At 39.6% G+C, this 24844-nt stretch overlaps 1 protein-coding gene across 3 annotated transcripts in view; it reads left to right on the top strand.

The window, feature by feature from the left end:
• The window catches only part of EPHB3 (EPH receptor B3), a 41155-nt gene that overhangs the window by 11411 nt on the left and 4900 nt on the right, over window positions 1-24844 (top strand). Inside the window, exons 2-9 of one of the 3 annotated variants that reach the window (XM_063442898.1) lie at window positions 18146-18210; window positions 19011-19674; window positions 19897-20052; window positions 21222-21551; window positions 21789-21913; window positions 22494-22656; window positions 23926-24031; window positions 24189-24241. In XM_063442898.1, the coding sequence (XP_063298968.1) occupies window positions 18146-18210; window positions 19011-19674; window positions 19897-20052; window positions 21222-21551; window positions 21789-21913; window positions 22494-22656; window positions 23926-24031; window positions 24189-24241 (1662 nt within the window). Of the gene's footprint in view, window positions 1-18145; window positions 18211-19010; window positions 19675-19896; window positions 20053-21221; window positions 21552-21788; window positions 21914-22493; window positions 22657-22969; window positions 23543-23925; window positions 24032-24185; window positions 24242-24844 lie in introns of those variants that run through there. The other 2 variants (XM_063442897.1, XM_063442899.1) reach the window with 2 other exon arrangements.

Genomic DNA, 24844 nt, shown 5'->3' with positions numbered 1-24844 from the left:
AGCAAGATTTTTGCTCAATCAAGGAGTAAAGAGAACACTTGACTACAGATTTCACAAAAGGACACTGTTTTGTCAGCAGCTCTTAGAATTAAATTTTTGGTATATCGCAGATTTCTACTGGTGGTACGCAGGAAAAAAAATAATAAATATATATATATTTTTTATTTTAAAATTGACAAAATCATGTGGATACTCTCATTTCTCTATTGCAATTATTTGGTAGTTAGAAGAAATTGCAGCTACTTCCATGAACACTATATGTCACTATGCAAGCATGCCTCAATTCAACCAAAAGTCAAACCCCCTGCTCTTGTGAGAACAATAGGGAACCCCATGGAGCATTTATCAAAATAAATTAGATATTGCACTTGCATCAATATGCTAAGTCAGTGTAAGGCAGCTTAACACTAGGGGAGAGAGGAATGGGAGAATACTGAAGGAGAGAGGAATAAAACAATATATGGAGGAAATTAATCTTGTGAGGAGAGAAGAATTAATGGATGCTGGGAGGAGAGTGGAATGAAGGAATACTGGGCTTGGAGGAATTCTTACCTTAAATGACGCTGGGCGGGCTCACACAGGACAGGCATGCATAAGTGTGTAGCAATCTCGCGATCTCTGCTGTTTCCGACCTTCCTGGAACAGCAGGGAGCGGCGGCCATCTTGGATGGGGGAATTCACATTGGAACCTCAATTTTGTTCTCGTGGAGCACCAATTGGGAAACGCTGCCTTAGACTCTTGATACCTTGCCAGCACATAACATACTTCCTGTATGTGATGTGCAACCACTATTAAAATTAAATTGATGCACTTAGAAATGCTATGACTGACCGAGACCCGTACACTTCCAACTCTCCTAGTCGAATACCTCCCATCCAAGTGAGGGGTCTACCCCCTGATAAAACTTGTCACACGACCATACCCTCCAGTACATCTCAGAGCAACATATTCTCATGGACCACGACTCCGTCCTCCAACGGAGCTCAGCCCGCGTGGATTCACTACAAGCTAACTGCCCATTTGTCGTGAATGTATAACCTTATTCAACTGAGTTAATCACACTGTTCAACCATGCTCTGTACAATGTAATGCGATGCTTGTTATCCTCTCCCCTAACCCCCCCTCCCTCTCTTTTTTTCTGTCTCCCTCCCTGTTTTGGAAAAAAACTATAAATAAAGAATGTCTAAAAAAAAATAAAAAATTTAATTGATGCATTTGAGGAGCGCCGAATGTCTGTCCCACTTTCCCCCCTAGCCTGTGGGACACTGCATGTTAAGGGTGAATTTTCACTTGCCAATGGCATGTAAAAAATCTATAGACCTCTTCTTTCACAATAGAAAGAATTGAACATGTCTGCATCTTTGATCTGTCACACATATAATCATTAACCGCTACTGTGACAACTGAAATGTAAATTCAGCTTTTCTTATTGGTTCCCTCTGACTATCGGCTCCACGACCATTTATACAAAATACAACCCTGCACCTGCTTGTTAAGGTAACTAGCCATACAGCAGATTGTGTGGCTGTAATATTCATAAAACCGGCTGATACAGTTACATTTTAGCCCTTTGTATAAACATAAGTAGGATGAAACCTAGGATTGAGTGTTGTCTGATTGCAAGTGGCAGCCATTTTTACTTCATAGAAAGTGGTAGACTTCTATTTTGAGAACTGGGAACTTCTGGGAATGTTGGCACTGGAACACTGGGCCAGCATCTCTATAACAACTCCTGTAAAGCAAATACAGGTAATTTAAGTCAGAATTTGGTATAAATTGCATGCATCCGTCCTGTCTAATATCAACCGTATAACACTCTAGTGGTGAGGAATATTGTGGTTTTTTTTTTTTTCCAATTTTGGGCCTGTTTTTTAATAGTAACGGAGAATCATTTCAGTTCCCTGACACACAAATATTGTCTCTGAACATATACTTTCCTTTATGGCTGATGTTGCCCATTTCCAAACAGATACTGTATTAGCTTTAGAATAAAGACTTGCGTAGTCCCAGATCCCAGAGAATATTTTATGATGAAAGGGGGGCAAGAAGCTCACGACACAAACCTGTAGCCGAAAACGGTGATTGCTAAATCCATGGCACAATTCAGGTTATTTTGGGAACAAAAATAAGTTCCTACTCCATACTGTGTATCTGTACCAAACAAATGAGGGTGTACCATAGTCAAGGCTTTGAGATGTTATGCACGGTACTATTACACGTTGTTTAGTTTACTTTTTCAGTGCACTGATTGAACAGACTGGTCTTATCTTGACAGACATATGATCTTCCCACTTCATATTTAATGCTACATGCATTTGAAATGAATCCGTGTAATGTATAAAATACACAATCTGCTCATCATCATAGAGAAACACATCCGTGGGAATTTACTCCCTTGAGAGGGAAGGGAATGAGTTAGATTAATGGATGTCAAACCTATATCTTATCTAAATGCCCTACTTGAGGTATGCTTGGCAGTCAAATGACCATTCTTCTGTCATACAGTTGATTTTGTGGTAACTGATGTGTTGCTCTGGGTGGGAGCTTAGCTAATATAGGCTATATATAATGGTAGCTGACACATAGGAGATTGCTGTAACTAGTTTCTATTCACTCTCTAGTACTCCTGTGGAGCATCAGCCATTCTTATAGCACGAACACTAAGAAGATTAGGGGAGAGATGCCAGCTGTTGAGCAGATAGCTTTGAGAAAAAAACGTTAAAGGGAAAGTCACACAAATGTATATTTGGAATCTTGTGTTAACCAACATGTTGTGCGAATGCCAGGAAACCATGACTTGTTAAATGGATTCGGTAGATTTCCCTAATTAGATTAACATTTTGGTGGAGGCGGAATTCTTCCCTCTGTGACAAAGGGTAAAGAGTGTTGGGGTTAAACAATGATCATAGCAATGTGTACAGGAGGGGCAGGGGATAATCTAATATAAATCTTATCCTGATTTCAATTCATCTTTGACTAGTGCTGACTGTACAAGAACATTGTCCTCTAGAATTTGTTTGTTTGAGCAGGTTCCTCATCTACCTATTCTTGTAACTTTTTGCAATTGTCTCATTTATTGTCAAATTTTTCCGTTTTATAATGTTAAGCATTGTGGAATGTTTTGGCGCAATATAAAAAAGTGCCAATAATATGTGCACTTTATTAATACTGTTTTTTTTTTTTTTTTTTAACGTTAAAGCGAGTTACATTATAGGGTTGGTACAACAATACACAAAGTTAAAGTACATTTCCAGATTTTCAATGCCTAATTTTTTTTTTTTATGTAACGTAGTTAAGCTCCAATTTGAAAATACAAGCTAAGGATCGTAGGATCCGGATTAGTATCTCGCTAGGTCATGCTAGTCAGGCGACAGGTTACACATAAATAAAAAAAAAAACATTAGTTACTTATGCTAGGTACATGCTAACTTCAATATGCAAGCAGGTCTGGCTAGTTCAGCGTTAGTGGTACTGGTCAGGTAAGTTAAGCTATGAACAAGTTACGACATTTTTAAAACATGTGAGCACAGGTGTGTTGCCAAATTTCGTCAAATTGTCTACATGACTGACTAAATAACACCTCCAGGTAGTTAACAGGGTAAGACTACTATTATGATATGGGGTATCGATTATAAATCACAGGCTGGTTCGATATTAGTAGAGTTTACTTGAGGTTTGTCTCAGATCAGTCCGTGTACCAGGCAACAGGAGAGGCGCCGATGAAGTCAGAGTTCTTCAGCCAATACCTCTTACGGGCCATCGAGGACAGTTCATTTTATGGTCGGGTGAGGCCAAAGCTATCGGGTCTACCGATGGTGCTGCTGAGTGCTGGTCCCATACGTCCCAGGAGTGTAGTCTGTGAGGCTGGTCAGTACCTTGAGGGTCACCTCTGAGCTGGGTCGGTGTTGTTTGCTCCGCTGGGTGGGAGGTTGGACGCGTGGATCGCCGGGTCCGGCTTTGGGGCTGGAGGTCGCGGGCGTCGCTGAGTGTGGGCCCCATTTCTGTTTCGCGCCTTGCTGAGCGGTGTGCCTTCCTTCTGGAGGCTGTTCGCGGGTTACAAGGTGGGTTAACCGGCAGATGGCGCCGGGTGGCCGGGCGAATCCACGCCTTCACCTCCTTCAACGCTTGGTTGTAGCTTTGCCTCTGGGTTTTGAACTTTGCCCGGAGGTAGGTGCTGAGCCGGGTCACGAACTCCAGTGCATGCTTAGGTGGCTGAATGGGTAGTCGCTTAGCAGTAGTTTGTTCTCGTGCCGCCATCTTTGCCGAGCTCGATTTGTCTTGCATTGTTTCACGCTTAGGGCCCTCGCCATGCGGTTTCGTGAGGGGTAGCAAGTTGCCGGGTCTGGAGCATCCAGAACCCTGGCTTGAGTGGGCAGTTAAGGGTCGATGGGCAGTGTGTGTCAGCGTGGTAGGGACCGGGATTACCCCCGCCGGTCCATAGGGGGGGGAACGGGGACTCAGTTTCTGCCATGCTGTGTTTGGGAGCGGTGGGAGAGCGGCCGTCTCCCCCGCCGCCGCCGCCATGCTTGTAGGCCGCATCATTAATAGGCACTGACCCTCTGCCAAAGTCCACGTTTGTGGTGTCATTCAGCAGGTCTCGGATTCCCCAGTCGGGTGGGTTCCTGCTTGAGCCAGCTCACGGTCTCCGTTAGTCGAAAATCGGCAATAAGTCGGATCAGCTACGGGAGCAGCATCAACATGCGTCTGCTCCCTTCTGCGGCCAGGCCCCGCCCCCATTAATACTGTTTTTAATGTCCTTGTGGAGTACCATTCTGTCCTATTTTATTTTATATATATATATATATAATTTTTTTTTTTTTTTTTTTTGTATCAAAAACTTTTTCGACTACTCTCTCCTCCCCCACCCCATTCCTTTTGTAACTGGTGACTAGTTTGAATCAATATTTTTATATTAAAGTTTAGGGGGGGAAGTACTGTTTTCTGCTAGTAATGATAGAAATAAATCCACTGTTGTCTAACTTGTTCTAATGTTTGCAAACCACTTTGTGTTCTAAAAGAGAAGTAACGCAGACACTCATTATGTGCTTGGGTGACTATCTTCAGTAACCCCCATTATTAGTTATAGATGCATAGTACTTAAATATGTTACGTTGTCTCTTCTGCTGTCTCTAGAAACATTGGACAGTAAATGGTAGATTTGTAGGATGCAAAGTTGATGGTATTTGTCTATAACACATCGTCATTTTGCAATGTCAGTGAAAGCTGTTTTGCGTGTTGCTCACATATAACATATATTGAGGTAGAATATGCAAAACACAACGAGGGAACCGGCTGTTGGTCTAAATAAGAATGAATAAAGAAAATATAGTGTAATACAGTTTACAATATAAACACTGCGCAATATGAAATGCACTCACAGGATTTTGGACAATTCATTTCATATTGCGCAGTGTTTATATTGTAAACTGTATTACACTATATTTTCTTATTCTTATTTAGACCAACAGCCGGTTCCCTCGTTGTGTTTTGCATATTCTTGTGGTCAAGCTGATCGCTAGCCGGGAGCGATCTGAGGGAGGCTGTATTCATCTACATTTGATAAGTATCCGTGTGTGTGTGTGTGTGTGTGTGTGTGTGTGTGTGTGTGTATAAGGTACATTTTCGTTGGTTGTTTTGGTTTGCTATATCCCATATATTGAGGTAGGCATGGCTGTTCTTTGGATAGGGCATAGGTATCTGTGTATTTTAAAACCGAACAGTGTTTGATAAACTGGTTTACTGCCTGTAGGGTTTACCTTTTAATCCATGTGGGCCTATTAAAGTTGTGGGAATACAAGAGGCTATATTCTGGTTTTAATTACATCAGAATTATGTATTTGAAGCAAAATTACATTGTTTAAATCAATATTTTCCCTCTCAGCCCAGCCTACCTAATCTACTCCTCTTTACATCAATCACGGTTTATGAAGTGTCTCATCGAAAAGGTGTGCAAAGTTCTACAAAATTAAGGCAATTGCCATGGAAACCAGCGTTTTTTTGTTTTTTTATATACTTCTATGACCACCTCTGTGCATAACCTACTGCTCAGCCTCCCAGTGACCTACCCCTTTTTAAAAGCACTTTTTTTTTTTTTGGTTGCCCTGTGCCTTTTAACAAATCTAGCAGCTTATTACTCCTGGCTGTGTTTTCATGGATCTATTACAGCCAGCTTTCCGTTACAGGTTTCCAAACTCTCTCCTGCTTAACTTTGAAACCAGACCCTCTGTTTTCCTATATGGCACCAACAAACACCACAGCACTGGTTAGCTAGATATGGAGTGTAATAAAATGTAGTTTGATTGACCGAAACAAACTAAAGGTTTTGAGTTATGTGACCTAATCTGGAGTAGATGAGTATATATTTTTTTTCCTCCCTCCCCCCCCCCCCTCCTCCACTTCACCCCCTTCAAGCATATTAAGTTAAGAGCCTGAACCAGTAGTTTGAAGACATTTAAGAGAGCCAAGATCTGTTAATTTAATTAGAGAAAATGCAATTTACAGGGTGAAATAAATGGTGATGCTCTTAGGTGACTCCTTTTTAATGTATAGAAACCTCTTTTCGGCTGCAGTTCAGTAATAACATGGTATGGTGAACATATTGTGTGGATGAATGTACAGAGTTTTCTCATAAGGAGAAAAAAAATTGAAAAGAACTGCGTTCTTGTGATGTTGACTCGACGTACATGCTTATTGCTGTGAAATAGATGACGGATGTTCATTCAACAGGAACCACAATACTAGTCCATCCAGTGTGGGTAATCTAGTACCACGTGTGTTTATACATACATATTGGCGTGTGTGTATGCACCTCCCCCTAGCAGGGGCCCTTTCTAAGCTGTCCAGCAGGGAGGGGGAAGCCCCTTGGGGCTGTCTGATGGTGGGGGTGTGTTAAGATTAGCTTACCCTGTTTTACACAGCAATCTCCACCAAGTCCAGGCCTTTCTCTTTATTCTTCCCCGCCCCCTTTTTCCCCCTTCTTTTAATGAGAAAAATGTGTCCAACTTGAAACTAAGCCAGGGTTAGAAATTACAGTGAAACCTTATGTTGCAAAGAGGGGGGGAAAAGTCTCATGGTACAGAGTGTTGGTGTCTCTGTCGCAATATGCCAGAGTATAATGTTACCTGTATGATGCCAACCATGTATTTAGTGCCTTGCATGATTACGGCACATGAAAGATAGGATTCTGTAATAAGCTGTTGGGTGGAGGCTCGGAGTACATAATTAGACCAGGTAAAAGTGACTATTTTCCTGTTGTGTGTCTTTTGACTGTGTCTGTGTGGCAATAACGTTCTCATGCAGTGATGCACATTGGTCACAAATGGACAAAACCCTGACTAAATGATTCTTCGGACAACTAATGTAAGCTCCAAGAACCTGGGAATCATTATTTCATAATGACATAAAGATTGGCAAGTATTGTAGCCAAATAGAGAAGAAAGCCAGTAACATGCTGGGCCTCTATACCAAGAGGTATGTGCAGCAGGAAAAGAGGTAATCGTTTTACTTTATTTATCACTGACAGAATCCTTTTTCAAATAAACAAATCTTTCAGATATCTGAGAAGTTGGAGCTCCCAAAAGAAGTATTACAGATTATTGTAAATACCGTCTCACCACCAATTTTTATTTTTAATGAATGGTTTTCTTTTTGTGTGACACACCAATTGCACGATTAGAAAAGCTGGTTTTAGTATTTTGTATTTATTGTGAACACCTCTAAGCATTTTTCACCTCTTGTCTATCATTATTCTGTTGTCAGGTATCCTCATACTATAATTGTAAATTACTGCAGAAAATGTTGCCTCTTTATAGAATTCCTTAAGATTAAGTCTGGAGCTACGTTATTAAAGTGGAATTATCAGCAGGAACGTTGCATTGATTTGAGTCGTGTTTGTCACTACATATATTTGTTAGTCCAATAAAAAAATGTATTCTAAGAGTTCAATATTTTGCAAGATGAACACTAGTTGCTCTGAATCAAAAATGTCTGACACAAGCAGCATTGTTATGGTATAAATGTCACAAAGTTTCCCTTCTTGTCTCAAGAGTTTTATGAACCCTTAAATTCCATGTTTTTTCTATCCTGTAATCTTTAAGGATTACATTTCTCTTTACATAAAATCCCTGCATGTCACATGCCTAAACAAAGTTAATTGAACGTTAATGTACACAGGACAGATGTCCATATATGTTAAATAATAGGTTGCTATGTGTAACCGGAAACAAAAAATGAAGAAGAAGAAGAAAATGGTCACGCTATTGCCAGAATGCCCTTACAAGCTTAAATTGACCTCATGTACCTCAAGGTCACTGTGGAATCTAAGTATATGTCTCAGGCTTGTGCTGCAAGCTCGCTGGTGTCATGCTGGTGGCCGTAACCACAGTATAGGTCACTGTGTCATTCATGTTAATGACATTAAAACACTTGATAAGTTGCTTCTTTGCCACCAGTAGTGACAAGAACAGCTACCACCATGTTGCACAAGGCGCAAGCTGTCACAGGGACATTGTTGATGAGAGAGGTCTTTAGGTCACTGGCAAAAGCTCTCGATTGGGACTGTCTAGTATTTTTGGAAGAAAGAAGGGGAAAAAAAAAACAGTTCTGTGCCATTTCTATTTCTGGCCTGTTAATATTTGTATCCCAAATATACAGATGCAAGACTTTGGGGGTGGACAAGGAATTTAACAAAGTCATAAAGTATTGCATTCCACAACTGAATCTTGTTATATTTTTCTATATTATTGCTGACAAGCACCGGGCAAGTAAGGTATGATGCGAGGAGTGCAGGACTATTTAAAAAGAAAGTGGGGAATGTAAAAAAAAAAATAAAAAAAATAAGTGTGTAGAATCTTCACTTTTTTTTTTTTTTTACTTTCTTTTTAACTAGTACTGTACTCCTTACTTTACTTGCCCTGTGTTTGTCAGCAATAATATAGAAAAATATAACAAGATGGCGCTCCCAGGACTTCATTCAAAAATGAAACTTTGCTTTTATTTATTTCTGAAACATTGATTTTTTTAAAAATATATATATATATATAATATTACACAAGATCCAGCACACTCATCTATTCACTAAACAGCAACTTCGATGTTGACAGATTTTTTTTTTTTTTTTTTTTTTTTTAACACCTAATCTAGGCAAAAATAGTGGTGGGTTTAGTTATATTATATGATCATACGTTGCATAAGCCAGATATATCATATAAATATATAATTAGGCTGCAGAGGATGCATCCCACATAGGAAAGCAATATATATCTGATGCTTAAATCTTTTGGATTTTTTTTTCCCCCCCCCCCTCCTTGAGCTTGAAAATGGGTTCTGAAATGTCAGCCAGTTTGCTATGGAACTAGTTATCCTGGTTCTGCAATAGAAAACTGTTACAAAGCTTTTTGAAATGCTGAAAAAGCGCAGCCAATTAGGTATAGGAGGTTTTATTGCATGTTGGTAGATATTCTGTTCTTAGACATATGATCTATTTTTCAAGCTATTCAGCATTTTTCCTACTTATCTCGAACACATTTTTGCGTATTCAATAAATTTTGAATGCTATATGGGTTTAACCCCCACCGTGACAGTGAATGGGTAATATTATGCATGCACTGACAAGTCATCTTTTATGAAGGCTTGCTTTTTTTTTTTTTTGTCTGTCTCCTTTTCAAGTGTCCTAGTTTACGTAATGCCTGAAGAAATCAATACCTTGCTTTCCTCTGAAACTACCAATTTTATTTTGAGATACTCCACCCGCCACCTTCCCAAGAGATTAATTTCTGTACACGTCATTCTTCATGTTCTTAAGAGCATTAAGCAGGGTCTGTTAATGAACTTCATGAGAGATCCTCGCAGTGGAATAGGTGTGCAGAACATCAAGAGGATCTCAAGAACTTGATGCAGAGTGAAGGATTTTAAATCTGTGAATTGAGCCTTTTGTGCATGTTATGCCTTGCTGAGGAATTAAGGCAGTCATTTGAGAACTTACTCCGTCGTTACAAAGTAAACATCAGTGAACAAAAATGTGTGTAAAGTACAAGAGTCAGACAGAATGTTTCAAAGCCAAGTAAGGAGAACAGGTATTGTGTCCTATCGGCTGGGAAGCCAATGGCATTTCGGAAACTGAAGCGAACTTGTAAAGTAACCCATAGATGACCTGTTTCAATGCCATTTCAGTCAGTGCATCATATTGGTGTTTTGTCGTGGTTTGTTTATTTGTTTTGTTTCTGGAATAAGAACAAAAAAGGACTAAAAAAGAACAAAAAAGAACTAAAAAAGGGTGTTAATTTGTGGCTTTCTTGATAAGATGTTGCAAATGAAATGGGCATTGGTCAGAGTGAAACTTATTAAAAATCCTGTCTGTACAGTGTCTGGTGAGAGCAAAATGTATTGGTATATAAAGACGTTTGTTCCGTTCTTAACCCCTGAATTGGAATCCGAAACTGGGTAACCCTGCAATTTTCCGTGGGGCCTCTTTGACTCTTGGTTGAAAAAAGCATAATGTATTCTTCAAAATCTATGTAACTGCTAAAAATACATTGCTTACTGTAGAGGCACAGCCTTTGTGCTTCTAGACACTCACTAGATGAGTAAGCTTGTTTTTGCTATTGAAGAATATGTTGTCACTTTATGAATAATACAAATGCAGAAAGATAAGTCCTGCGCTCCCTACCATCACTGTGCGGCTGCAAATGACTACAGTACACATCAGCCCCAATATAGTAAAATACCAAAGAATAACAAGTTACCTGCGCTCTCTCCTTAATCCCTAATGTATTTTTAAACAAATGGAGGTTACCTCCAATGGCCATGAGAGGATGAGCCCACCTGCCAACGTCAAGGCAGACCCCCCCCTAGGTATTTTATACACGTTGGTAGTCTTTTCTTAATAGTACTTTTGTTACTTTTGATAGTTGTGTGTTTATTAATTCAGTTACTTAATATACAGTGGTTTACGAACTTTAATATCCACATGCTAAATGAGTATATAACTACCAGAGAATACTAGTTCCAGGTTTACTAAAGTACAGGCAGTACTCTGATAAGGCCATTTCTCCTACTGAGTGGGCCTCTTGCCATGACACCACATACACACGTGATGTCATAGAACTTTCTCCCAATGCACTGTTGAAGTTGCAAGCGGTTTCAAAATGTCCAATAGCAGCCCAGATTTTAGGGGTACAGATCATTTTCTCTGTGGCAACTTTGTGCTATCCTAAGTTTTAGAAGTTGCAGATTGTATTGCCATCTCTAAAATAGCCATGCCTTTACTATGGCTCTGCCCTGAATTTATCAAACTGCCTTCAGATCAATTTCTGAAAAGTAAAAAAAAAAATTTCTATTTTTTTATTTTGTAGGACTCTTATCTTTAGTTGCAAATTATCCCTCAGTACCACCAGAATTTTTTTTATTTTTTTCCTTCTCGAAATCCTTTTACATCGTTTGATGTTTTTATTTTAACATTGAATTTATATAAGAAATGTGATGCTGTATTTTTATAGGTGTCTATGATTCCCTCATTCCAAGCTATTGTCTTGCAGAACAGGCATTGAATAAATCTCCAAGTGACAGAAGACGATAATGCATTACCCCAAAGTTTTATTGCAGTGTTTCTCTCCATTGAAATTTTTTAGGGTTTTAGATAAACATATTAAAGGACCACTATACTGCCAGGAAAACATACTCGTTTTCCTGGCACTATAGTGCCCTGAGGGTGCCCCCACCCTCAGGGACCCCCTCCCGCCGGGCTCTGGGGAGAGGAAAGGGGTTAAAACTTACCTTTCTCCAGCGCCGGGCGGGGAGCTCTTCTCCTCCGATCCTCCTCCTCTCCTCCCATTCGGCTGAATGCGCACGCTCGGCAAGAGCTGCGCGCGCATTCAGCCGGTCTCATAGGAAAGCATTATCAATGCTTTCCTATGGATGCTTGCGTGCTTTCACTGTGATTTTCACAGTGAGAATCACGCAAGCGCCTCTAGCGGCTGTCAACGAGACAGCCACTAGAGACTTTGAGGGCTGGATTAACCCATTTATAAACATAGTTTCTCTGAAACTGCTATGTTTATAAAAAAAAAAATGGGTTAACCCTAGCTGGACCTGGCACCCAGACCACTTCATTAAGCTGAAGTGGTCTGGGTGCCTAGAGTGGTCCTTTAAAACTTAAAAGAATAGGGCCGGGCCTGTAGTTCCTCCCACTCTTGTCACCATTATATGCTGAATAGCAAGTCTTGTGGTATTGTGAAGTTAAAATGGGGAGAGGGGAGGAACTCTTCATAAGGTTGTTTTTCCAGTGCCAGTGTAAATTTGTTGATCTGACTTGACATCTATATCTTTTTTCTTATACTGTTATTTAGTTTTTAGTTTTTTTTTATTCTCCAATCCGTTTGACACTATCAGCATTTATATAGCGCCAACTTATTTAGTGGTGCTTTATAACTTAGCATCTTAAGGAATTCTAACATACAAGAGAGGCACAATGCGAGCAAAATTTGTGGAATAAAAAATTCAGTGTTTCTTTAACAATGTGAAAATAACATGCACACTATTGAAAGGGAGCTAAATTGCATGCAATTATGTGCTTCTATAAGCCATGTTAATTCGAATTAAAGTGCACACCCCCAAAATTAGATGTTCTAGTGTATATAATTAATTTATACTCCCATTGTGCTGCAAAAACACAGAAAACATAAGACACACTATTGTAGCACTATAATACAGTGCATAGATCTGTGCCTTTTGAGGGGGATAGGGGAAGAAAATAAACATTCTACTCAAGTACAGTGCCCGACACCAGATGTGAATATTTCTTAATCGTATGCGTTCACATCTGCTGTCAATCTACTGAGGCGTGATATAATAAATTGATTGAAAGTTTGGTGGACCTTAGAATATCTTTTCAGTAAAAGTGGTAAATGCCAACACAATAAAGGTTTAAGCAACCCTTTTTACAGGTCTGAGAGTTGTCAATTTGAGATGCGCTTACAGTATCGATGACCCCAGCCAGTTGGCAGATTTATTTATCTTAATAGACCTCATAAGTGATGAACAATTTTGTAAGGTTCCCTATATTTTCTACATATAAAATGAGTATTAATCCAGCAACATGTAACCTCTATCTGCTGACCAGGCCAGCCTGTGTTTCACTGGTGTAAAGGATGGGAATGCCACTTTATCCTAATGCTATTTGCATTTGTTCTAATGGAAAGCTATTCCAGCTTTACCCAAGAATTGGTCATGTTAAAATAGTGAAGGAATTTAAAGTGCCCTTCAAGTTATTTTAACTTTTGCATCAAAGATAAAATAAAACTTCTGATGAAGTGGTGTAAAGTGGATCTATTAAACCAGCAAAAATTTAGAAAGTTTAAAAAAAAAAAAAAATGTTCAGTGGCTTTTAAAGAATGCTTTGAATGTGCTTGTGACTATCCCGATGAACAAACACAGTAAAATCAGATTTCATTATGGGCAGACTAGAAGGGCCAGTTGGTTCTTATCTGCTTTCACAATCTGTTTCTAATACAGTGATTATACAAGTTTGTTCTCTGCTTGTGGAGGCTACATCATGTGACCTAACACTAGCCTAAATTACAAACTACAGAAATGTGGCTCCGCGTGCACACACACATTTTAAGGCTTTTTTTCTTTTTCTTAAACTTTCTTTTATGGCTTTTTAAAGTCACTTGTCTTAAATACAAAGTATGGGAATTTATTCTCCCCATGAATCCATGTGTGTAATCCTTTCCCTGGTTACAAAGTAGCCCAGTATCCGTGGAATTGTCCTTTTTGAGATCACTTTGTCTTTTTAACATGTCGATTAATATCGAATATGGCATTGTTATTCCCCCCCGTTTTTTTAGACCCGGCTATATTTTATCGACCCTTTATGAAGGTGAGGAAGATCAGATTTTGTATGGTGGTCCATTCAGGAATATGTCTGGCTTTCAATGTTGGGATGCTTTTTGTCTTGGTTTATGTCTGTGTTCGTATATATATATATATATTTTATTTTAAACGCAAATAATTTAGGACTGTGGCATGCTATGCTTTTGTCAGCTGTTGCTCTTGGCACCATTCTGGCAAAACAAAATGTTTCTGGATAATCGTGTGCCAGTAGACATATGTGCTACTTCCAAGTCACTTAGGTTGAAAATTATACTGCTTGCAAATAATTTCTTGCTGCATTTCACAGAACAATCAGTACAAATGTATACAGAATATCTTCTAAAGCAAGGTTGCCAGACTAAAATCTTTCCACCGTTGATGGGTGATTTGTTAGGACCATCGCAGAAATCTGTTGCCAAAGAGAGGCTGGCAGTCTTGGCACAATATGTGTTTAAACTTGCCAGTTAAATGTTGACTGCCTAAGGAGCGAGGCAGTTCAGCAACAGCCAGTCGTCTGTGACATTTCTGCGTAGATCACTGTGCGAGCCAGTCATAGATTCCCTTTTCGAATATAAGCGTACTTTGTGAAGCCTTTGCATTTCTTTTTCCCCTATGCCTACATGTGTTTGTCATCATTTACCGGTGTGCTTTGTTTACCCAATGTATTGCTTTGCTGAAAATGTTGACACTTTTTTTTTATAAATAAAGTTCTGATAATCACAACACTCAGATGGCTTACCCAGTGTTTGCTTCTCATCTGCCAAAGCCAATGTCTACAAAAAGAGAGACGGAGGTTTGTTGGTGTACTCAGTCTATGAAAAATATTATTGGGTTGCTTTGGCTTAGTGAGTTTGGGTGAGTGAATATTTTGGAAAATGGTTTAAGACATTCTCTAGTTTAAAGGAGACAAAACACTTTCCAAGATGTTTAATCTATCTTTACCTATCCCTATATTTAACAAATATGTATTTGGGAGGTCTGAAATTAAAAAAAATAAAATAAAAATTAATTTAGAAATACACACATCTTTATCCTGCAACTGGGATCCTCCATCTTGGCTCCCTGTCAAGCATTATGAGGTCTGTCCTTTTGTATCCGGTAGTCAGCATAGAGAAATCAGACTGAGAAGACGAGAAATGGAGATTTATCAGAGTGTTGTGGTCTAAGTACTAAAAATGGGGCAATGGTTTTCTATTTCTTCTCTCTTCGTGGCCTGGGCTTCTCCCCGGCTTGGGCCTTTCTGAATGTTATTTTCAAATATATAAAATTTTTTTTTTTTTTTAATTTCTCTATTGGTAGTAGTTAAAAGGAAGATTTGGATTCTCATGCAAAAAGGTTAATGTGGATTTTCAATGTTTTATTAAACGGTATAAATTCTAGAGTGACCGCTCCCCTGTAAAGAAAAACTCTGGACACCATAACTTAAGCATATTCGTTTTCCTGGCACTATAGTGCCCTGGGGGTGCTCCCACCCTCAGGGTCCCCCTCCCGCCGGGCTCTAGGGGGAGGAAGGGGTTAAACTTACCTCTTTCTCCAGTGCCGGGCGGGGAACTCTCCTCCTCCTCCTCCTCTCCTCCTCCATAGCGACGTCATCGGCTGAATGCGCATGCGCGGCAGGAGCCGCGCGCGCATTCAGCCAGTCCATAGGAAAGCATTCACAATGCTTTCCTATGGACGCTGACGTCTTCTCACTGTGAAAATCACAGTGAGAAGCGCAGAAGCACCTCTAGCGGCTTTCAATGAGACAGCCACTAGAGGCTGGATTAACCCATTTATAAACATAGCAGTTTCTCTGAAACTGCTATGTTTATAGAAGAAAGGGTTAATCCTAGCTGTACCTGGCACCCAGACCTCTTCATTAAGCTGGTCTGGGTGCCTATAGTGGTCCTTTAAGGGATTTGCATATTTCTCCCACAGTTTTGTGAATGGGAAGGTAGTGAGGAGCTGGAAGCATTGTTTTGTTCTCAGTCTATTAACTATCCAATCCTCCGTTTACTCTCTGAAACCTCAGACATCACCGGATGTCTGGGCAGAGGATATGCAGTCTTCACAAACTCAGAATCCTGGATCCCCCAGCACTATAAGGGCTTCCATGAGATAGTTGTTATGGTGCCCAGAGTGTTCTTTTAATTGGAAATAAATGCATATTGCCCAAATGTTATTGAGGTTGCAGATAAATGAAAATTGTTGGTTTTGGTCTTCTTAATTTTGTGCTATTGAAATCCAAAATATAGAACAAAGTGTTTACTAGAAAATCTATTTTACATGTATGTGCACTCTGATATTGATGTTCAGTTGTATAAGCCATGAATTCTCTTAGAAAGTGTTTTCTGTAAGATTTAAAAATGCAGTTTCCTTTACATGAATGCACTTTACTAGGATAATTATATGGTCAGAAAACATTTTTTTGAGTTTGACCCTAAGGTAAGGTAATAAGGTTACTGAATTATTATTTTTTTTTTTTTTAAATAATTAAAAATTCCCATACCAACATGGGTGAAAATTGTTTGTTTGTGCTTGCACATGTGGAAATATTAGAAACACTTTTTTTCTTTATGCCGTTTTACATTGCTACACACAAACCTAGAATATCACGCTTCCAAAACATACACATATTTTTTTTTAAAGAGTATTTCCAGACAATGCGCAAGGATTGTTTAGTTAAAGGTGATCCGTATAAATCTGCTTTTACCCCTCTCTTCCTCTTGCATATGGAGGTGGTGATGTCCTAACCATGTGACCACTGTTTGCTTATGGAAATGTTGTAATATAAACCAGATAATTGCTCTGAGACGAGAACTCTCTCCTTTTCTATTCTCCGGAATTCTCCTCTCCTATCTGCTTGCTTAAAAAGGAATTATTGTGAAACAAAATACAGTAATATTAAACAAAACTGTAATCATTCACCTAAATTGATGCTGTTGGCAGTGGCTTTGCTCCTTTCTGTGTAAATTGTTGCCTGCTGGAAGCAAAGTACCGGTATTCTTGAATACTTGAAGTTGCAGTGGGCTCAAGATCCTTCTCTTCCTCCCCCCCCCCCCCCCTACTCTTTCGAGCCAAGATCCATCATTTCCCAAATCATGGATTTTTCCTTTTGCTTTTTATATTATCTGGTAGCTAGAGATCGGAATTTACTAAGCACTGATGCATTTGTTTTGCATATCCCGACATGTGGTCTATCTTATTTAAGCCACTGACCTATACACAGTGTGAGTCAAGAGTCTGAAGCTACCAAAATCCCAGTAAGGTGCTTAATGTTAATGCATTCAAGAGGGCGGGTTTAGGGTAAGGGAACTGACTAAGGAAGTACTCCCAGGGTTTATATATATATATATATATATTTCTTTTTTTGCATTTTTTTTACATAAATTTTGATTTCTAAAGAGTTGTTGTGAAGCGTATGCTACCCCCATACCCTATGTCGGGCATAAGCAACCTACGGCACTCGAGGTTTTGGACTACACCTCCCATGATGCTTTGACCGCATTATGGGGAAAGAGCATCTGGAGTCCCGAAGGTTGCCTATCCCTTCCCTATGTTATGTCTTATTGTTATTGCTGTCTGTGACCGTTTTATGGATTCATTTTTATTTTTAAATGTGCTCTGTATGTGTATCTGACTCCTAAATTCTGCAAAGATTTGTCAACCCCCTACCTTAACAAAGTGGAATTCCTAGGGTGTTGTCTGCTTTCAGGAGAAAAGGCACTGATTGTATAATCTCTGCTTCTTCTAAATGTTGCAGAGCTGCATTATTTTGAAAACAAAGTGTGTCTGCGGAATTTGGTTAATCTCCATAGCAAACTGTCTGGCAAAGCATTTGTTAGGGCCTCACATGCTATTCTACTGAACTGGCTGTTTTTATGGTCGTGTTGAAGCTTGAATAAGCTTATGGTGGTCATTGGCCATGTGTATCTGCCTTTTCATGCATGGCTTCGACCAATGTTGTTAAATTTAATTGTAGACTAATTAGTAAGTTGTTTGTGCATCAGGGACTTGAAATTGATTCAGGGGTGTGCACGATAATTTGAAAAGTCTATTGAAGTTTGAAATCACATCACAGTAGAAGCTGAAAAGGAAGACCGAGTATTTGAAATAGCTACCGTAGTTATTTTTGATAGGCCAATAGATTCTTCTGTGCAGTCAGTCTAGATTAGATTTTCAAGTTCTTATGGCATTGCTGGAGTGATCTCAGTAATACTTTTAATCTAGATGATTTGTTTTAGGCTTGTGTTTTTGTGAGCTTTACATTATTTATTTTTCTTTTTCCCCATATAGAGACTCTTATGGATACTCGCTTGACCACATCGGAGTTGGCATGGGTAGCACACCCAGACTCTGGGGTAAGATAATTGGCAAAACCTCCATGCTTTCCATTGCACTGGGCTTTAGCATGGTTAAATCAGTCTAGGATCTAGATTTCTCTACCTAGATTTCTAACCTACAATCAGCCTCCCACCATTCGTTCTGTACATCCTCCCTGCTTTTTAGCCCATTCCCTCCATTCCTTACTTTGTCATTATTAGTCCTCTACTTAGCCCCAGGCTGTAGTCTTCTTGCTTCGATCACTAATAATTCCATTTACTACCCTCTTCATTTCTTTTCTGTGTTTTGACAGTCACTGTCTTTACATGAACCAACTTGTTGTGTGACCTTCCTCCTATTTTTTCCCCTCACTGTTTCTCGATTTAGCCTTTCTCTTCTGCTCATGTCATTCACCATTTTCATTTGTTTTGTGTTTGCTAGTGCTTGATTCTTTGTTCATTCCTGTTTCATTGTGTCACAACCATCACACATTTTCTGCTTCAACACCATCTGTTCTGAGTTTTTCCTCTTTCCCCTGTAAGTCATGCATACCCCAAGTCATTTACTTTTCTTGACATATTGTCCATATTTCCCACTTTAAACCATTGGTCACATTATAGCACATTCTAGCCATTGACTTTGTTCTATCAGCTCTGTATTCCTTAATGTTCCATACTTTACATATTGCTCTTCCATTCCATGATATTTCTCCCCATGCATTAGCACTCCTTGATTCTTTGTTACAAACTGTTTTTTTTTGTTTGTTTTTTTTAATTTATTTATTGTTTTTATTTTTCATTACCTCTGCTTCTGACACTTTTTCCCTTCTTTTGTAAAGTGGGAAGAAGTTAGTGGCTATGACGAAGGATCAAATCCAATAAGGACCTATCAAGTGTGCAATGTACAGCAGCTTAATCAAAATAACTGGCTACGTACCGAGTTCATACCACGTCAGGATGTCCAGCGTGTCTATGTGGAATTGAAATTCACAGTGCGAGACTGTAACAGCCTTCCCAACATTCCAGGATCATGCAAAGAAACCTTTAACCTATTTTACTATGAGTCTGACTCCGACTCTGATACCCCTTTCTGGATGGAGAATCCATACATTAAGGTGGACACTATTGCACCAGATGAGAGCTTCTCACGCCGTGACTCTGGCAGAGTTAATACAAAGGTCCGTAGCTTTGGGCCACTATCCCGAGCTGGATTTTATCTGGCATTCCAGGATCTTGGTGCTTGCGTATCTCTAATTTCTGTACGTGCGTTTTACAAGAAATGCCCTCGGACCGTGGCTGGCTTTGCCAGTTTCCCTGAAACTCTGACTGGAGCTGAACCCACCTCCCTGGTAATCGCACCTGGTACCTGTATTCCTAATGCCGTGGAAGTTTCTGTACCTCTCAAGCTGTATTGTAATGGAGATGGGGAATGGATGGTGCCTGTAGGTGCATGCACCTGTGCAGCGGGTTATGAAGCTGCCGGAAAGGACACACAATGCAAAGGTACCAATTTGTGGGATAAATTGTTAGAACCTTGTACATTAATAAAGCAGGCAGGAGATGTAGTGTGAGGTCACCTATGTTCATTATACTTATTGAATTATTTCTGTGCCAAGCACACCAACCCTCCACCCAGAGCTGCCTTTGTTACGGCACCAATTGTTCTTGCCTGTCCTTTTATTTTTATTTATTGAATAGTTTTTCTACTGTTTAATTTCTCCCCAGCTTGTCCACGTGGAACGTACAAGCCAAAGCAAGGTGATGGGATTTGCATCCTGTGCCCCAAGAACAGCAGATCAACTTCAACCGCTGTCACAGTCTGTCCTTGCCAGAATGGATTCTATAGAGCTGATGGAGAAACTCCTGAAATGGCATGCACATGTACGATGGGGTTGGGTTTAAATGGCTGAAAGTGTGTGTTTCCAAAACAAAAGTGATACATAGAACTGTGGATGAGGTTTTAAAGGAACACTATAGTCACCTAAATAACTTTAGCTAAATAAAGCCGTTTAAGTGTATAGATCATTCCCCTGCAATTTCCCTGCTCAATTCACTGTCATTTAGGAGTTAAATCACTTTGTTTCTGTTTATGCAGCCCTAGCCACACCTCCCCTGGCTATGATTGACAGAGCCTGCATGACAAAAAGGTGACTATAGTGACTAGTGTCCCTTTAAAGACTCTTTCAAACACAAAATATTTAGATGGTCGTAGATGATCAATCTGCTGAGCTCTGCTGGCAATATCACCTGCAAATGTATAGATTAAACCACTTTCTTGTCAAGTCCTGTATGAATCTTCTTCTATTCCCTCTGAACATGAATGTAATATTTCTTGAGCCAAGGAGATTGGCACTGTATTGTTAATGATTCATTCATTCTTATTCTTGCAGGCCAGTGGGCTAGCACAGAGTATAGATAAAGTTAGTAGCGTTACGAAATGTGACTGTTATGATTCCCATGACAGTGTTTGAGTAAAAGTAATTGGCCATGCAATCTTTGATATTTTACTAGACTATTTGGTGCTTGAAACAACCATCTGCATACATTTAGTTAATGCTTTGTAATCCAGAGCAAAGAATTGTCATTCATTTCTAATAGATGTAACCCATTTTCCATTTTAAGGTATATTGCCATGAGAAAATATAGCTTTGTAAAGCATGTCATATGTTGATTTCAAACCGAACAAATATGTTGTGAAAAGAAAGCTATCCTTATCAGATATATTTAGGCCTACGGATGGCACTGTAAAGGTATAGCCTAGGACTCTTCAGAATTTATCAATGTTGTGTTAGCAAGATTTTTATATGCTTATGTCTACATTTTAAGAAATCTAGTTTTTTTTTTGTTTTTTTTTTTCCTTCCTTCACTACTCCTTTAGTGTCGAACTATAAACTGTAACACTTAGTCTCCGCTTTATAAGATTCCTTTCTGTCAACCTCATCTACATGAGAAAGTGATCAGGGTGTGTGTGTCTGGACTACAAGAGAAAAGAATGTGACATGAGGATGAGAATGTCAATCTCCTTCAACTGCTTAATTCCTCTCTTTCAGCTGTGCCTTCTGCACCACGTAATGTCATTTCTAATGTGAATGAGACGTCTGTGGTCCTGGAGTGGTCAGAGCCTGGTGATTCAGGTGGTCGGGAGGACGTTTTGTTTAATGTTATCTGTAAAAAGTGCACCGAGAAGATTTGCTCTCGCTGTGACGATAATGTTCAGTTTTGGCCTCGGCAACTTGGAGTCACTCAGCGCCGTGTCTCTGTCAGTCATCTACAGGCTCATACCAAATACAGCTTTGAGATTCAGGCTGTCAATGGAGTGTCCAACAAGCACCCGCACCCACCAAATTACTACTCCGTCAATATAACAACCAATCAAGCAGGTAAGTTTTTAAAAGAAATTTAAGAATGTAATGTTTGTATTCTGGTTAGCGGTAGCCAGATAAATGAGAACAGTACAAGAATAGCAATAAGGGTTGGGGAAAAAAATAAAGACAGCTGGGTTGCAAGTAGGCTGAGGACAAACAGTAAGAGGAATCTGCCAAGAAGTGAACAGGAGGTGATTAACTTGTTTTTATTTTCTTTTGTTTTCTTTCTCTTTTTTTTCTTCTTCTCTTTAGCTCCTTCAGCAGTGCCGAATGTGCTAATTCACGGCAGTACAGCAAGTTCTCTTACTCTATCTTGGTCTCCTCCTGAGAGTCCCAACGGTATCATTCTGGATTATGAGATCAAATATTTTGCCAAAGTGAGCACTTAATTTCCATTTTCTTTTTTCCTGTTTCCCTCTCAACATTCCTGTACGAACATTCTCCTTCCGCTTCTTGATCTTTTGTCTTCTATCAGATTCTTCCTTGTGCTCGTTTCTTTTTCTCTATCTGTTTATTCGTCTTTCCATAGTTACTTTCCTTTTCCAGCTGCTATTCACTTTCATTCATTCCCTCCCCCCAGTCTTGCTGCTTTTCTACTCCACAGCTTCTCCTTATCAATTTCAGCTCTCCCACTCTCCTGCTTCTCATATTGCGCACACACAGGGCTTCTTCTCAGAACCATGATGTAGCCTGACCCAGTTTTTATCTTAAACCTCTGCTTTTGTCAAGCATCCCATATATTCCCCCACCCCATCTGAAGACTTTTTATTGGAACTGAATTTTATTCAGTCACAATTTAAAGCTTTTGTTCTTTTTAAATAGTCAGATGTGTGCTTTTTACAATTTAAAAAAAATCTGTAGTCTCTCACTCTCTGTTCAGTTCCCCCTCATGCTGTACATATGCATCTTTTTTTATTCACTTAAGATTTTTATTTATTCATTTTTTTTTTATCTTAGGGTCACAGTGGTGCAGGTAACACTGTAACCAGTCAAAGAACAACGCTACGGATGGAGGGGATGCACCCAGACACCATTTATGTGGTCCAGGTTCGGGCTCGTACAGTGGCTGGGTACGGTGCATACAGCGATCCACGGGAGTTCCAGACCACAGCAGAGGATGGTGAGTGAACACATTAATTGCTTTCATGCACACGCCTTCCCAAGGCCACCTAATTTAATTACCAACTTGGGGCTTTGATCTTTTATCACATTCCTTCCTTTTGGTCATTGATTGGGAACCATACTCTTCTCTATTCCCATGGGTCTCTCACTAAGTGCAGATTAATTGCTTCCAACCTCTTTCATTCTCCTCCTCCCAACCCCCCCCAATATCCCAATTATTTTGAGTCACTGGTTTCTTGTCTGTGCCCTTGAATGCCCTTCCTGTGCCACCTCTGAACTTCTGCCTCTTGCCCTGCCAATTAATGTTACAGGAAAATGCCTACCCCCACTGACTTGTCTCTACATTGCTTCTGGGTTTTATGAGAATCTGAATAAAATTGTATGTCCTAGTTGAAATCCGATCTAGAATTTCTGAACAGTTGACCCATATTTTCCCACTTATTCACACTACAAATTTGTTTGTGTCCAGTCACTTCTAAATGCCGTTTGCATTTCATCAGAATTTAAACTGAATTAAGAATCTGCAATCTCTGCTTTTCATTAATTTTACTTCAACTCCTCTTTGTAATATTCTGATACATGGATGTATTTATTACTGATCTTTTCACACTTCTTAGTCACAAATCCCATCAACATGTCACTAAGAAGCAATCTGTTACGCAAAATCCTTTCATAGTGTGAATTTCTCACACCACCTTCTACTGTATTCATACCCGACAAGCCTGCATTCCATCTACTCTCTAATCTACTAATTTGCTTTCTAACCTCCTCTCCTGCTTTAAAACTCCACAAGACTTATTTGTCCATTGACCCTGTCCCGAATGCCATTCACCGTAACGAATCTATAGGCACCCTGTAACCGTCTTTACTGAATCCACTGACTACTTGTATCAACCTCTTCCGCAATGATTACTGCAGTCTGTGTAATTTTTGTAATGTCTTAAAACCTTTTAACTTCTTTAACTACATTTCAAGTGATTATTTTTTAACACTGACCCACCTGTCTTATATTTCTACACCTCTTTCTTTCTGTATATACCCCCACAACATTTCTTGCCGTCTACCTGTGCAGTGGCCCTGACCGTTCACTTGCTTTCCCTTTACCAGTACCTCAAACTTTATTGGTTCTTAAATCCCAATGAATCCTTTGCCCGGCTGATTCCTCACACCAGTTCTCCTATGCCTGCTGATTCCTCACTCCCAGTTTTTCCTGTGCCCACTGATCCCTCACCTTCCCTCCTCCTTTCTCCCTAATCTACCCCTGCAGGTGACCGGAGCAGTCTTCAGGAGCAGGTCCCAATGGTCGTTGGCTCTGTTACAGCCGGATTGATATTCATAATTGCAGTGGTTGTCATTGTAATTGTTTGTTTCAGGTGAGTGACACATTTGTAAAGGTGATTGGGACAAGCAGAAAACCAGTGCGTGATAGTGATGAAATAGTTGTCAATGTGTTATTCTTAGGACCATTTTACAGAAATGTGTCTGTGTACTGTATTGATGATGATGATGATGTATGTATTTTTGCAGCAGGAAACAAAGGAATGATCCTGAATCAGAATACACCGAGAAACTGCAGCAGTACAGTGAGTATTTTTTCATTGCCTTACATTTCCTTTTATCTTTTATCCAGATTAAAAGGGTTTGGTTTTGTTTGTTTTTGTTTTTTTTCTTCTCTCTTCTCTTACCATCCACCACACTTTTACACAAGGGTGTTTTTGCATTTATTGAGTGCCAAACTGACATCTCGTAGGATAGAATATGCAGGGAATACTCTGTAAACACAGTACTCCCTTTCACTTTGAGTGGTGCTTGTATGTTCTGTTCTTACACTTTATTAAAGGCAGCATCACTTTAGATATCCATTTTCGCTGTTGTCTTTCTAGTCCTTGAATGTGCTGGATGTTTACTATCTCAGAACCTGATAGACAGGAATTGTAAATACTGCCAAGAAGAACCATAAAGCACATTGTATGGTCCGTCACCCTGGCTAGTTCTCTTAAAGACTTGAACGTCCATTGCCACTAATTCATTACTTAATCCTATAGAGTCAGTATGGTAGATCCTTTAACTTAACACCTATATCTCAACTCCCCTCTACAGAAAGGCATCTGCTTCCACATACTTTTTAATGTATAAAAGACACAAAGTGGTTATCATTGTTTTCCCATTAACCCTGAGATTGCCCA

The sequence above is a fragment of the Pelobates fuscus genome, chromosome 2, assembly GCF_036172605.1.
Source record: "Pelobates fuscus isolate aPelFus1 chromosome 2, aPelFus1.pri, whole genome shotgun sequence".
Lineage (NCBI taxonomy): Eukaryota > Metazoa > Chordata > Amphibia > Anura > Pelobatidae > Pelobates > Pelobates fuscus.
The sequence above is the reverse complement of the archived record's forward strand: the minus strand, read 5'-3'. Positions and strand labels throughout refer to the sequence as shown.